The 14342-nt window shown below is 45.3% G+C and overlaps 1 protein-coding gene across 1 annotated transcript in view; it reads right to left on the bottom strand.

Annotated features, from left to right (window-relative positions):
* Window positions 1-3916: 3916 nt before the first annotated feature.
* Foxo1 (forkhead box O1) overlaps window positions 3917-14342 on the bottom strand; it is a 79382-nt gene continuing 68956 nt past the window's right edge. The window contains exons 2-3 of the mRNA XM_051157125.1: window positions 4576-5909; window positions 3917-4050 (exon numbers count right to left, since the gene is read on the bottom strand). Coding sequence (XP_051013082.1) covers window positions 4590-5909 — 1320 coding nt within the window. The 3' untranslated portion in view covers window positions 3917-4050; window positions 4576-4589. The remainder of the gene's footprint in view (window positions 4051-4575; window positions 5910-14342) is intronic.

Raw genomic sequence — 14342 nt, 5'->3', positions numbered from 1 at the left:
TGTGCATGGGCCCCAAGGTTTAGGCAGTTGTTTGGTTTTGGGTTCTACACGCTGGGCTTTGGCTACTGCATTGTAAAAGGTTCTGTTGTGAGAGTTGAGGACACCTCTCAACTGACTGACCATTTCTTCGTTACACTGACTCACCTGTTTCCTTTTTGGTAGGGAAAACCATCATGTCTGCCACACCACCTAAGTGTCCAAGACGGTGCTCTTGCCTAACTTGTCTTCAGTTTGGGATTAGGTGAGGCCGCATATGCTTATAATTACTGTCTAGGTGAGGTCCCACATATTCCAAGAAGGAAAACCCTCTAGATTTTTTTGAGATAGTCCTGGCTATATTGGAACAAACTGGGGTTAAAGGAACATACCGCGAAGCTAGACTCTAGACCAGTGCTTCTCCATTTCCCTAATGCTGAGACCCTTTAATCAGTTCATGTTGTGGTGACCGCCGCAACCATAAAATTATTTTTGTTGTTACTTCATAACTATAATAGTTACTGTTATATCTGATATTCAGGATATCTGATGTGACCTCTGTGAATGGGTATTTGCCCCACAGATTGAGAACCACTGCTCTAGACTGTTAAATTTTTAGATTGCCCTTCTTCATGTTATGGGCCATAGTTTGACCCTATAGGGATGGTTCCTTCTTTCTTCCAAAGGAAGTGCCAGAGCTGAATACACCATTAACAGTGGTGTTGACAGAGTCTAATGGAAGTGTTTGGTAGCTAAACAAAAACATGCTTGCTCAAGAGCTTCTTTTGAACACTAAGGAAAGAAACACACCAAGTCACTTAAAGGTAATTTATGTACATTTATGGCTTTATACAATTAAGTAAAGGTTGTTCTTGTATCTGTAAGCACATCATCATCATCATCATCATCATCAGGCACTTCTCAGTATTGGAACAGGAGCAAGGAATCTGCACTGTTACTCAACTCAGGTGGTAAAGTGTGTGGGAGGGCGCGACACTGTCCTGATGGGACTTACAAGGCTGTCACTGGCGAAGTGCCAGGCTGTTCTGTTTGCATAAACCATAATGCACGTTATACTGAATAATCACCCCAACTGAAACAACAGAGAAACTTTTCACTTAAAACCAGTAACTTTTAAGAGTTGAAACTAAGAGCGTCAAGGTTTTTTTTTGGGGGGGGGGGGGGGGGGAGGGAAGGAGAAGGGGGAGTCATATATTCAGCAGCTGAAAAAGTTCAAATTGTATACCTTTGGGGAACTTTTTCCACTTTAAGTGTCTATATTTTCTTATGATCCAGGATTTACTGCTCACCAGGATATAGTATTTGCTAATGGACTTAGACTCAGTCAGTTTGTCCCAACAGAACTTTCTAAGCCATCCATCTATCACCTAATTATATTTCATACATCTATATTATGGAAACAAAACATCTTTATACTTAAAATATCCGAGTAGCTCTATAATACAATATGCATTTAATAACAATACAAACCAAAGGAAATAAATCAAACAAGGCTGCATAGATGACATCTTCTCACAAAGCAATCCCGTACAATTATACACCGGATACTCCAGACAGTGAACCTTCTTACAGAAAAGGGCTCCCAGAGGCCACGTGGTGTTTGAAGACTTCCCTGCACCTCACTCTGCCCAGACAACTAACTAGCCATGATTCATGCTATGATCTCAACATGAAAAAGAATGGGGGTTGCTGTTCAGATTTACAGTTCCTGAAGGGAGGGACACATCCAAGGCACTCACTCAGGGGTGTTCCGCAGGTCAACCCCTGGTTCCTGCTGCAGCTGCCTGCGCTGAGTGACTAGGTGCAGAGGCTCTCTCTGCAGCGGGGAAGAAACGGTGTTTGAGAGAGGAAAGGGGCCCGAGCTCTTTGATATCAGTAAGTTCCGGCCCATTTGTAGGAGGCTGCGTGGAGGAACAAAGTTCTAAAACAAGCCCTGGTTTGGAGTGCCCAAACAAAGATGACGAGAGGGGCAGTGGCTCGATGCACGTTTAAAATAGTAAATAGTGGGAAGCCTATGACAACTGTGAGAATCAGGAACATTTTATTCTTGTTAACATGCGTGAGCACGCACAAACAATACGCACACACGCATGCACAATACTACAAAGGGAGAGATAAGTAACAATAAAACCAGCAAGTGTAATTTGTGCTTGTTCGTGGAAATCAGCCTTCTCAAGAGGGCAATCCAAGAGGGATGCTGATGCACACCTATTCCTCAGATGGTGGCAGTTTCAGGCATTCAACAGGACTCAGAAGTGCTGATGGACCAAATGGGAGGCCAAAGCAATTACCCTGGTCTGTCAGCTTCAGGTAACTAGAAAGTATAAAAGCTTAATGTTTGAGATACAGGTTAGGCTGCTCGAGGCTGAAAAAAAACTGAAAAATTTAAGCTAGGGATTTCAAAATAAATGTACACTTGTGGCTGGCTGTTTTTCAAGTTTATTGTCTCAACTTTTAACTAGTTCTACTCCATGTGGTAGCCACTGTCTGTACGTAAGAATACAAAGCACTCCATAAATCACTCAAGTCCCATTTGTAAACATCTTCCTTAGATTTACACTGCTTAGGGCCAAAGAGAAGTGACATGATTCTTCAGGACAAAGCCACAAAACCACCTCCATCCAGACCAAAGAAAGAGCTCAGAGTACGAGGAAAACTCCAGTTAGACGAAAGAACATCATCTTAGGAGAAGTTCTCCTTTCCTAAGCTGCAGGAACTGTGACAACATGATACAGGGCATCATCTGGAGGGGCCTCCCCACGGGAACTGTGACAACATGACACCGGGCATCTTCTGGTGGGGCCTCCCCACGGGAACTGTGACATCATGATACAGGGCATCATCTGGAGGGGCCTCCCCACGGGAACCGTGACAACGTGACGTGGAGCATCTGTCTGGCGGGGCCTCCCCAAATGAGCTCTAAGAACATGACACAGGGTATCTATCTGAAGACTTGATGCTGTGCACTGCACAAATTCACAGGGTAATAGAAGCAGGTGAGATTTCTTTAAAATACACACATAAAAAACGTATTAAATCTTCTACATACAAAACACAAAGTGTCTGTAACTATACATCGCTTTCCTGCCCAAATGGCCAGAAACGTTGAGTATGCGAGTACTAATTTAATTACAATGATTTAAGATTAGTCAGAAACATCATCAGGTAGCATCCCAAAGTGTACAAATCAGGTAAGCACGTATAAAATTAGTACTAATCCAGTTAGAAATACAAAATGAAAATTATGAGTGCTGCCCCCAAATACCTCAGATTCCACAAATTTACAAGCAGACAATGTAACAAAGTAGACTCTAGTTTTAAGAAAACATCATAGTTCAGTATCTATTCCAAACATGATCGAGTCCTAACAATAACATCAAAAGTCTTTTATCTGGAAATTAGAACCATTTTAAGGTGTTTGTACAAATTTGCAAATAACAAAATAAACAACAACAACAACAAAAATAATAGAAAAGAACTGTACAAAGCTGGCACTTAATCTTACTCCACCCAAAATTTGACAAGTCCATTATTTCAGCAGATTGATCACAGGCTGCTTGGTTTCATACAAATCCTGTGGCAAGATGAACAGGTTCAAAGCCACTCAGCAGAGGAGCAGAATGGAGCTCTTAGGTCATGAGCGTCACTTCTGCAGAACACAGGAAGTACAGAGCCGGGACCATCACAGTATTACAAAAGGGTATCAACTTTCCTTGGACCAAGTAGATATTAAAAAACACAACACACAAACACAATTCTGTATCTAATGCATATGTACAAAACTTGAAAGCACACCAGGATCTGCAATTACACGGTGTAGTGAGTTTGGCACTTCATTGTAATGATTCCCAATGGCACAGTCCTTATCTACAGGAGCACAGAACCTGCGAATGCCAGGCAAACATCCTGTACAGGTAAGTGCCAAGTCTGACGAGAGGAGAAAAGGATTTTTTTTTTTTTAAATGAAGAAAACTAAAAGGAGGGGTGAAGGGCATCTTTGGACTGCTTCTCAGTTCCTGCTGTCAGACATTCTGAAGAACTTTTAAATGTAGCCTAAGAGGAAAAACACACACAATGAAAATACAGTTCAACTCAATTGTACTTGACCAATTTGGGGCAGGGAAGCTACAGCTTTCTCAGCTTCAGACTCATTCAACTCTTCTTCATTAAAAAAATGGTGGTGGTGGGGGGCTGCTTTGGCATCTGATTTGTATCAAACGTGTTCATTTACTCAAGAGCTGGTAGAAAGGATGCAGCCATCCAACAGTGAAAAGAAGTCTTAAAAACTGTTAAAGGAATCTGCACTCTATTTTAATCTCAACAGGCCAACTGATGAGCAGGAGGTGCAGAGTGAATGGTAACAGGTGCTTTCCTGCAGCACAATTAGGTGACGGCACAACAAAGCCTAGCACAGCCCTGGGCGTAGCTCTGCCAGAGTGCTGCCTTGGGTTCCATCCAGGCACCGCATGAGCCACGGTGGTGGGGAGGCTGCCTATAAGACCCTGTCTAAGCATGGAAGACGCACGGCACTACGTTCCCTTTCAAGAGGCCTTTTGATACAGAAGTGAAGAAACTTACCTGCTCACTAACTCTTAGCCTGACACCCAGCTGTGTGTCGTCGTCTTGACACTGTGTGGGAAGCTTTGGTTGGGCAACACATTATCAAAGTTAAAATCCAAGGTATCTCCATCCATGAGGTCATTCCGAATGATGGATTCCATGTCACAGTCCAAGCGCTCAATAAGCATGCCATCCAAGTCACTGGGGAGCTTCTCCTGATGGAGGGCACCCATCCTACCGTAGCCATTGCAGCTGCTCACAGAGGAATAGCTGCCCAGGGCACTCATCTGCATGGGGTGGGGCAGAGGCACTTGTACGGGTGTCTTCACCGGGGTCAAGCGGTTCATGGCAGGTGTGTGAGGCATGGTGTTCACCACATGCGGCAGAGCACGTCCATTGACTGAAGATGCTTGCTGTGCATGTCCAGGGTGGGTGTGGGAACTGGGATTCATCATTTTGTTGTGAGATGCCTGGCTGCCATAGGCTGCCATCATTACATTCTGGCCCAGGACCCGACTGTTAGGTTGGGCCACTCCAGGATCAACTGGTGACATAATGTCACTGTGGGGAGGAGAGTCAGAAGTCAGCAACTCTTTCAAGAGTCCTGGGGCACAGTTGTACTGGTTCAATCCTCCATAACTGGATTTGCTGTCCTGAAGTGTCTGCATAGGCATCTGGGGCAAAGGGCTCATGCTGGATTGGCCATATGTGTACTTGGAATAGTTTGGACTGGGTGAATTCAGACTGGTGTTTGGCGGTGCAAATGAATAGCAAGGTGTCTGCTGCATCATGCTGCCAGGTGAGGACTGGGTTGATACAGTTAAAGATGTTGGGGATGAGAGAAGATTGAGATTATCCAAAAGGTTTTCCATGTTTTCTGGATTGCTGATTTCAGACAGACTGGGCAGCGTGGACGCCATCTTTGCAGCAGAAGGAGGGTACACCAGAGAGTGAACATCCCCATCTCCCAGGTCATCCTGCTCAGTCATGATGGGAGAAAGTCTCCCGCTGATGGTACTAGCGTTTGAGCTGGTTCGAGGACGGAAGGTACTCCAGTTATCAAAGTCATCATTGCTGTGGGACCCAGGGCTTGCAGGCCACTTAGAAAACTGAGACCCAGGGCTGTCCCCAGGACCCTCCTGCCCAGACTGGAGAGATGCTTTTTTCTTGGCGGCTCGCCCTCTGCTCTTAGCAAACTTACTGTTGTTGTCCATGGACGCAGCTCTTCTCCGAGGGGACTTCCCACTCTTGCCTCCCTCTGGATTGAGCATCCACCAAGAACTTTTCCCAGTCCCTTCATTCTGTACTCGGATAAACTTGCTGTGTAGGGACAGATTGTGGCGAATTGAGTTCTGTAAAGCAAAACAGTCTGTTAGAAGCATGGCACTTCCCACTGGGAAAACCTACTGTTCAACACAGATCACACAGGGACTGCTACCAGGACAGCCGGACAGTTCCCTATCTGTGTGGAGGGCAACGTAGTACAGGATGTAAGTCACAGCATAGTGTGGAGGTCAGCAGACAACCTGGTGCAGCCTCTTCTACCTTTACATGGGTTCTGAGGAACAAACTTGTACAGTAAAGTCATCCCATTGGCTCTGAACATGAGTAATAAACTCACTATAAAAGACCTCAAACTCGTGTAGGAAAAATAGCATTAAAAAAAGTATCTACTTCTTATTAAATAAGCACAGCTTTGTAAGCATTTCCTTTTATACATGCATACACATTTTTTCAAACAGCTAATATTTCTTTTGTATATTTTTTAACCCTGTCTCAGAAACAAAAGCCCTTCCCACTTTTCCCCCCCAGGTGAAAAAAACCCACTATTTCCACAAAGTCAGCCATTCTATGTCACTGGCCCACAGGGTTACAGAAAAGGGAGATGAAGCAGAATCTAAAACCACCCAAAACAGCATGCAGCGTCCACCTGTAATCTCAGCACGTGGGAGGGAAAGGCAGGAGGACTGTTAGCCTGAGGCAAGTCTGAGCTGCCTAGCAAGGCCTATTCAACAAACAAATGACTAGAACCCTCAAATAGCTAAGACCTAAATTCATTTATACTATGTGAGTCTTTGTATCAGGCAAAAACCAACAACCAACCAAATAAATAGAAACCCCCAAAGAGTTAAGACCTAAACTCAAGAACTTCTCTGCTCTCAAAGAGTAGAACCCCACTTCAGCACACTGTGAAAGAACATGCACTTTGTCCAGAGATAAGTAGAAGGGAAGCACCCCTACTAAATGCTCTTCTGGTCCTTTCCAGTGGGGGTGTACAGAGCGTATTAAAACAGACCCACAGCAAATGTGTGCGAGCTACAAGTACATGAGAGAACAGGCCAATTTCTTATGCCTTAGAAATCCCCAGTGTGACTTCTGACATTTGGGGGAGCCTGTGGCACAAATCTGGGAATGTGAAAAACACTTAGGCCGAGGAGGCACCTTGTTTTAAGCTCTCTGTCCCAGCACAGTTGCTACCATTCATGTGGCAGCTCCAAAGACACCTAATCCAAATCCAGAACAGTACTCTGGCTGCCTCACGATCCTCAGAGCAGCACTGTGCACATGTAGGCGTCTCTGCCAACTGAGTGCAAGGCTTAGCTGCCCAAATACCCTGTGGCCCCTCTTGGACCACAGAAAGACTCTAACTAGATTTGTGGTCACCCAAGGAGGCAGCCACAATGCCCACATCCTCAAGTTGTTGACAGGGAATGAAGGTGCTCAAAGTGCCAACCACTGTACCAGAGCAGAACAGCACAGGGTCAAACTTTCACATGACCCCAAGCATATTCATGTTCTTTTTCTCAACAAGAGATGGAAAACAAAACAAGTGTAGTAGTAATCTCACTTTCTAAAAAGAGACAAAAGTCAGAGATAGGCAGAGAGAGCTTAGAAACCCACATTTCAAAACGCATTCTGTGCTACATTCCGCCCAAGGGTTGCAACACAAGAGCTATGGATGTGTCAAGTCCTTTGCCAGGGTGCATGGTGAGGGTAGATTAGACATGGCCCAACAGGAGCTCTCTGGTTGGATGCCAAGCAGGTATGTGGGTATGTGGCAGTGGTAGTCTCTCTGAGTCAATCTCTACCCCTCTCCCTGAGACTTTGTTCTACACTCCTACTTATGATCTATCTCAACTCTAGGCATGTTATGAAGGGGCAGGTCCTCAACTCCAAACATCTCCCAAAGCGGTTAAGAAATACATTTTCCACTTGGGAGGCAGAGGCAGGCAGATTGCTGTGAGTTTGAGGTCAGCTTGGTCTACAAAGCAAGTCTAGGACAGCCAGGGCTACACAAAGAAACCCTATCTTGAAAAAGCAACCAACCAACCAACCAACAAAAACAAAACAAAACAAAACAACAACAAACATTTCCTTCATGTTGTATCTCAATCCCATGTATTTTCAAAAAGTTGCTGTCCCCATTTTCCTGTCGCCTTCTCCCCTCCTCCCCCAGAACCCAGAGCTACAGCTTTGGTCACTATGTCCACCAACACCAGTGACCAAAATTCCCAGTTCCTCCTTCAGAGACGCAGCCTGCCTGGCCAGCAGCCAGCCCTGTTGCTGCCTTCTGCAATGTAGTCCACATGTGGAAGTCTGGGCATTTGCACAATATTCCACCATGGCAATTTTGTTCTTTGAACACAATAGACACACAGATAAGCTCTGATAAAACCTCTAGAAGAGAGGAAGCTTGACTCCTGCCCTGTCACAGTTAGTTAATAATAGAGGGAGCATGGGGGAGGAGATCTTCCCAGAGATCAGCTTCCTGCCGGCCTGAAACTAACAGGGTAAGGGGTACAGCTCTAAAAGCCCATGAGGACTCTGCCAGACCATGGCAAGTGTACACAGAGGGTGGGCGAGATTCTCAACAGGACCAAAAAAGACGTAATGAAGCCTTCAAAGAGGTTTAAAAACAGTTTACTAACGTCAGGGCTAGGGTCTACCAACTCCTCGGACTTCTTTTGTTTGGTGGCTTTTTATTTTTGCCATAGCAATCCTTTACTTATCAAAATATCACAGTACATATTTTTCTGAGGACATTTCAGGTCACTCTGAGTAATAGTGCTGCATACTAACTTTGCCAACAATTACCCACCCCCCCCCCCCAGGAAAACGTTTGCTGTGCAGGGCTTGTTACATAAATTCCTGTTTTTCAGGCAGCCAGTGGGACACTAAAGAAGGGGCAGGGTTGGGAGGTGCTGTGTCCACAATTCTCTGCCTAGAGCTGCAGAAACTGTTAGAGGTCTGGGGCACTGTGCTCTCAGCATGCTTTCCCAACAGCGTTATGTAGGAAAGAGATGGAGGATGAGGACCAAGGCCTGCACACTTACCCAAATCCTGTTTCTGAGGTAGTAAGGCAAGCCACATTCCCCTGCAGTCTGCTGGCTTTCTGGGCCCAGTCAAGCCTTAGACACATTCCTGATGCTACCCGCACGGCCAAACACTGCACACAGTACAGAACACACTAAGGAGGCCTGACACAACAAGCTCTGCAAGTTAGGTGGACACAAGCCTGTGTACTCTGATGTTCAACCTGTTCTGAGTACTCCTCTCTATGCCCTCCACAAAGCAGATTTTGAGTTCCTTAAACGTAAGAACGCTAAACTTCAGTTTCTAATCTCAAAGCCTCTAATGGATGTTCTGCACAGAACAATTCAGCACACCTTTGTTGACAGACACTCTCAAACATTACAGGGAAGATGTGATGTCTTACTGTGCATCTCTTAGGCACCCGTTCACGGTCCAAATTGTGACAGCTCATGACACAGGAATTCATCTTTTGCTAGAGGCAGGAAAGGATGTAGGAGGGAATGAAGACACAGGCTTCCCTCAGGGGGGTTGTGAAAGGAAGGGAACAAGTGAGTAGCCATTTGACAGGTCAGTAGATGGCCCACACAGTACCGTCTATGAGCAGTGAACTTTCTCCCTCAGCTTCTACCTCAAGGGCATTCCAACATATTCAATTAGTTAGATTATGTAAAAATGCTTGTCTCCATCAATATGAAGTTAACAACACCACTAGGATAAAACACACACACACACACACACACACACACCCCACAACCAGATTCCATAGTAGAACTCATGTTATTTACTGGAATTGATGGTTTCTCAACACATGCATTGTCTCAGGATGAAATTCAAACACTATTTGCAGTTTCTCTCAGTAATTGCTGGCCAGCACAGAGTGGCAGCTAGGCCTCTCCATTGGACCATTCTGACGGAGAGGAAGGGCAAGAACCCTGGAGACACAGCATGGGGTCATTTTGTTTTTTGTTCTCCCAACCAAATGCTCTTATCTTCCCAGTCTAAAGCAACCATCAGCCAGTCACTGAAGTGCAGAAAGAAATCTTTAAAACTTGTATTAACTTTGAAGTTTTAAACCTCACAAAAGCCTATGGCCAACAATGTGCTTATAGAATGCACACAACCTATCTGAACTGCATGAAGAACTTGAAGCCCTACCATAACAAGCGCTGAGAGGCCACCCACATGTCACAGCAGACTTCTAGGAATGCTCAATCTCCAATAAACCCAGAGGTGAGGAACTAGCTGGAGGTAGGCATGCCTAGAAAGACTCTGCCTCTCACCAGCCTGAGTCTGTGTTGAGAAAACTGGCCTGCCCTCTGCGTACTAGTCCTAGATCCTGTCACTACTTGATCTGGTGTCTTCTAGGCACCTCTTTTCACCCAGATCTCCAGGCCTCTGGTTCCCAGGATCCTGAGTTCCAACCTGAGCCACACTAGTCAGGGTCTTTTTACATTTCTTATTTCTACTTTCCTATCCTATGTATACCCTTGGTCTTGCTTCTCAACCAAGCATAACCATCAGGTAGTTTTGTGTGCTGAATGTATCTTGCTCATGAAAACCTGGCCTCTGTGTCTTACACACAGCTCATTCTTTATAGTTGACTGCTGTAGCGACATCTCAGTCCACTTCCTAACAACCCTACAGAAAGTTCTACATAGAGTCAGAGGTTACTGGCCCCACTTTAGAAATGGGGAAATAAACGAGAGCAGAAAAGGCTCCTCCGAATGTCCAACCAATGCCTGGCCCAACCCAAGACCCACCCCATCCGAGAGAACCAACCGGGCAATACTAGCAGACAATACTAGTGACACTCTGCGATGCTTGCAGCCTAGCAGAGCCGTCTTCAGAGAGGCCCCACCCAGCACCGCCTCCAGACAGAGGCTGACACTCAGCCAAAGACTGGACGATACATAGGGAGCCTCAGGGTAGGGGTGTCCTGGAGGTGACAGGAGCTTCACAAGACCACCAACAGTCAACTAACCAGGTCCCAGGGGGGTCTGCTGAGACAGAAACACCAACCAAGGACCTTGCAGGGACTGGACCCCCTTCAAAGATACAGCTGATGGGCAGCTCAGGCTTCATATGGGTCCTCTAGTAAGGGGAGTGGGAGCTGTCTCTGACATGGACTCTTTTTGCCAAGTTTTTGATCACTTCCCCCGGTGGGACTGCCTTGCCAGCTCACAGGGGAAGAGGACGAACTCAGTGATGATGAGACTTGATGAGCTAGGATGGGTGGGTAGGGGGCTCCCCGGCTCCCCTTTTCTGACGAATAGGGGAGGGGGAGGGAGGATGGGACTGGGAGGTGAGGAGGGATGAGGCTACAACCTAAAAATAAGTTTTAAAAAAGCCACATTGTATGCATGTGTGAAATTCTCAAATCATTAATGTAAATATATATTTAGAAAAAGAAAAAGGCCCCTCCTACTAGATAGAACTCAAATCAAAGCACTGTGATTTATGACTACCTACAATGCTGTAAGTTGACAAAAATTACCTCTTTGTATTCATGTGTATCAAGAATCAAAGCAATGCACTGAAGTTCTATGAATGTACGCAGGGGAGCAGAAATGATTCCATTTGCTACTTACAAAATCCATGCTCCACCGTAATGGCTAATATACTTACACAATGTGACTCCCTTCCCAGTGGACTCTTGTGAGAGAAAACCACAGCAGCTGTACTGAGGTTCAGGTGTGCACTGGCCCAGGGAAAGCCTATGTAGAGGTTATGGGATGCACAGGAAAATGAAATGGCCCCCAGAGATGCCCCACTCCCACCTCCTGCAAATGCATGGAGGTGTGGATAACCAACATCAAGAACCTTGTGTTTAGAGACCAGAACGTATGACTAAAGCTCCCAGCTGTAGAGATTCCGGAAATTCTTTAGAAAGTGCTAGACAAGCTACATTTTTTTTCAAAGTCGTTCCTTAATTTCTGCACTTTCTCATTTACACAATGGTTACAGATACCCAGCGAGCATCAGTTCTGTCCTCCTGCTTCCTTTCTTACACTGTCTCTTCCTACACTCCCAAGTGAAAACAAACTAAGATTGAAAGTAGCAAAAGTCACCATTCAATAGTTCCCATTTGGGCTACTAATAAAATGACAAAATAGTCCTGTGCTTGTAAACAAAGTCATGTGACATTTATCCAACAGTGTGTGTGAGTGTGTGTGTGTGTGTGTGTGTGAGTGTGTGCGCATGCACATTTAGAGAAATAAATTGCTGATAGTGTGCATATAATTTGACTCAAAACTATGCTGTAACGGAAGATTTGCTATGGACAGTTAATGCATGCCTTTCCACGAAGATGATTTCATCTTCTAGAGCTTTCCCTCACCTCATCTGAATACTCCTTAAACCACTGTCCATCTACACTAAAGTCTTGGCACTTCTCTGGTGATCCGAAAAACGTCAGACTCTACAGTATGCCATCTGTGTACAAGCTCAGACGTGACCCTCTCGGCCATCCAACATGTTACCACTGTAGATTACCAAGCTGCAGTGGGTTCACATTTTGCTGTAAAGTGTTTTATCCTACTCAAATCATTCCTGAGTAAAGAAAACTAAAGTGGTCTCCCACTGAGCATGGGACGTGGGCGACTCAGATGCCACGGGAAGCCTCCTGCATTTGGGAGATGCCTGAAGAGGTGGACCCAAAGGTGGTGGTCCTGGAATGCATCAGTCAGTAGTCTCAGTGAACACTGGCTCTTAACATCTGTCAACAGCCAAGGCCACCAGAGGACTACACAGAGCAGAATGGTGTCGTATGCATGGAAGGGTTGGGTATCACCTGACACGAAGTGAAGGAAATAAAACTGGCTACTTTGTTAGAGGAAGCAAAGGACTATATAAACAGGAATTTTAAAGCCATCATGAATGGTTCCAACTTGATTAAGTCATTCATCACAGATTTCCTGTTTAACAGGCTTCCTCAGGCTTGTTTCCATGTCCTCATAGCTGAACTACCATCCTTGTGTTTTTCTCTCCCTTACAAAGTTACAGATTGACTTGTGCAAGTGTTTATAGTGTATTTCTTGGTCTTTGGTAGCCTGTACCAGCATGTCCACAGGACTGCGCAGGTGAGGAAGGACATGTTAGTGGACAAACGAAAGAGCATATTTGAGAGAGCAACTACAAAAATGCCTTTTCCAAGGACTAATCATGCGATTACTCTAGGGGCATTACAGTTGTGGAAACTAACTGTACTGCACAGGTATGTCTGGAGTGGAGGAATGCCTCCACGAGTAACATCCTGGGTGGATGTGTGTTTTGATATGGGCATGGTATATTGAGGACTTCAAGACCAGCTGACCCATGGGAAACTGGCAAAGTCATTACCCACACATGCCAGGCTCCAGAGGGGTAGCAAAGCCTTTCTCTGGAAAAAACTCTTTAAACAAGGCCTTGATTAGATTAAAAGATTCAAATTGTACAGAAGATGGCCTCACTGGCATAGAACATGGGACTAAGGTGCTAATGGAAAGCTGTGACAGAAAATGGCTTGACCCTCCCATGCTAACATGGAAAAAGGGATATGCTTGCATCTTCCCGAAGATGTAAAATAACCACTTGGGGCCAATCTAGAGCCTGATGTCAGGTATGAGGAGACCTGGGCTGGAACGACTCAGCGGTCCTACCTCTGAGATGGCTGGCAATCATATCCATACAGGTAAACCTGGGCATGGAAAAAGCTTACTGGACTTAGCATCCTCAGACCACAACTTCTTGCTGTTGTTGCTATTCCTAGACATTGTGTAGTAGAGATGGCTGTCCTGGACTCACTCTGTAGACCAGGCTGGCCTCCAACTCTCAGCGATCCACCTGCCTCTGCCTCCCAAGTGCTGGAACTAAAGGTGTGCACCACCACATCCGGCGAGCAGTTTTTTAATGCAGCAGCTTGGTCACATTTCTCCATACCTACATACATCTTTGTTCTGAGGGGTACTGTCCCAATCACCCGGAGTTCCAATGGGCTCATTCAGGTTGGGCTACAGTCCTGCAATTTAAGTATGATTTAATACATCATATGGCCCAGCACTTGGGAGGTAGAAGCAGTTGGATCTCTGTGAGTTCGAGGCCAGCCTGGCCTATAAAGCGAGTTCAGGACAGCCAAGGCTACGCGGAGAAACCTTGTCTTGATTATCAATACATGGGTGTGACAAGCTTCTTCAGATAAAAACATATATAATTGGAAATTGGTTTGGAGTCATCTCCTAGTTGACTGGACTCAATAATGGTAGCAAACATATGGTCTAATTCTATCAATACTTCCTAAGAACATGAAAGGCTTATGATCAGACTGTTTCAATTGCTAATTCTACTAAGCAATCTTTGATGAGCTTTGGGGTTTCAATCCCTCTAACCTTTTGTTTTTGTCGGTACATAATGGCTGTCATGTTCCTTTTTACCATGGTTAGTGTGGGGCACTGAGGTGAACCTGCCCTTGACTGAGTGTGAAGATTCATCCTGAA

Source organism: Acomys russatus, chromosome 15, assembly GCF_903995435.1.
Source record: "Acomys russatus chromosome 15, mAcoRus1.1, whole genome shotgun sequence".
In the NCBI taxonomy this organism is placed as follows: Eukaryota; Metazoa; Chordata; class Mammalia; order Rodentia; family Muridae; genus Acomys; species Acomys russatus.
Note: the sequence above shows the minus strand (reverse complement) of the source record. Positions and strands in the feature narration are given on the sequence as shown.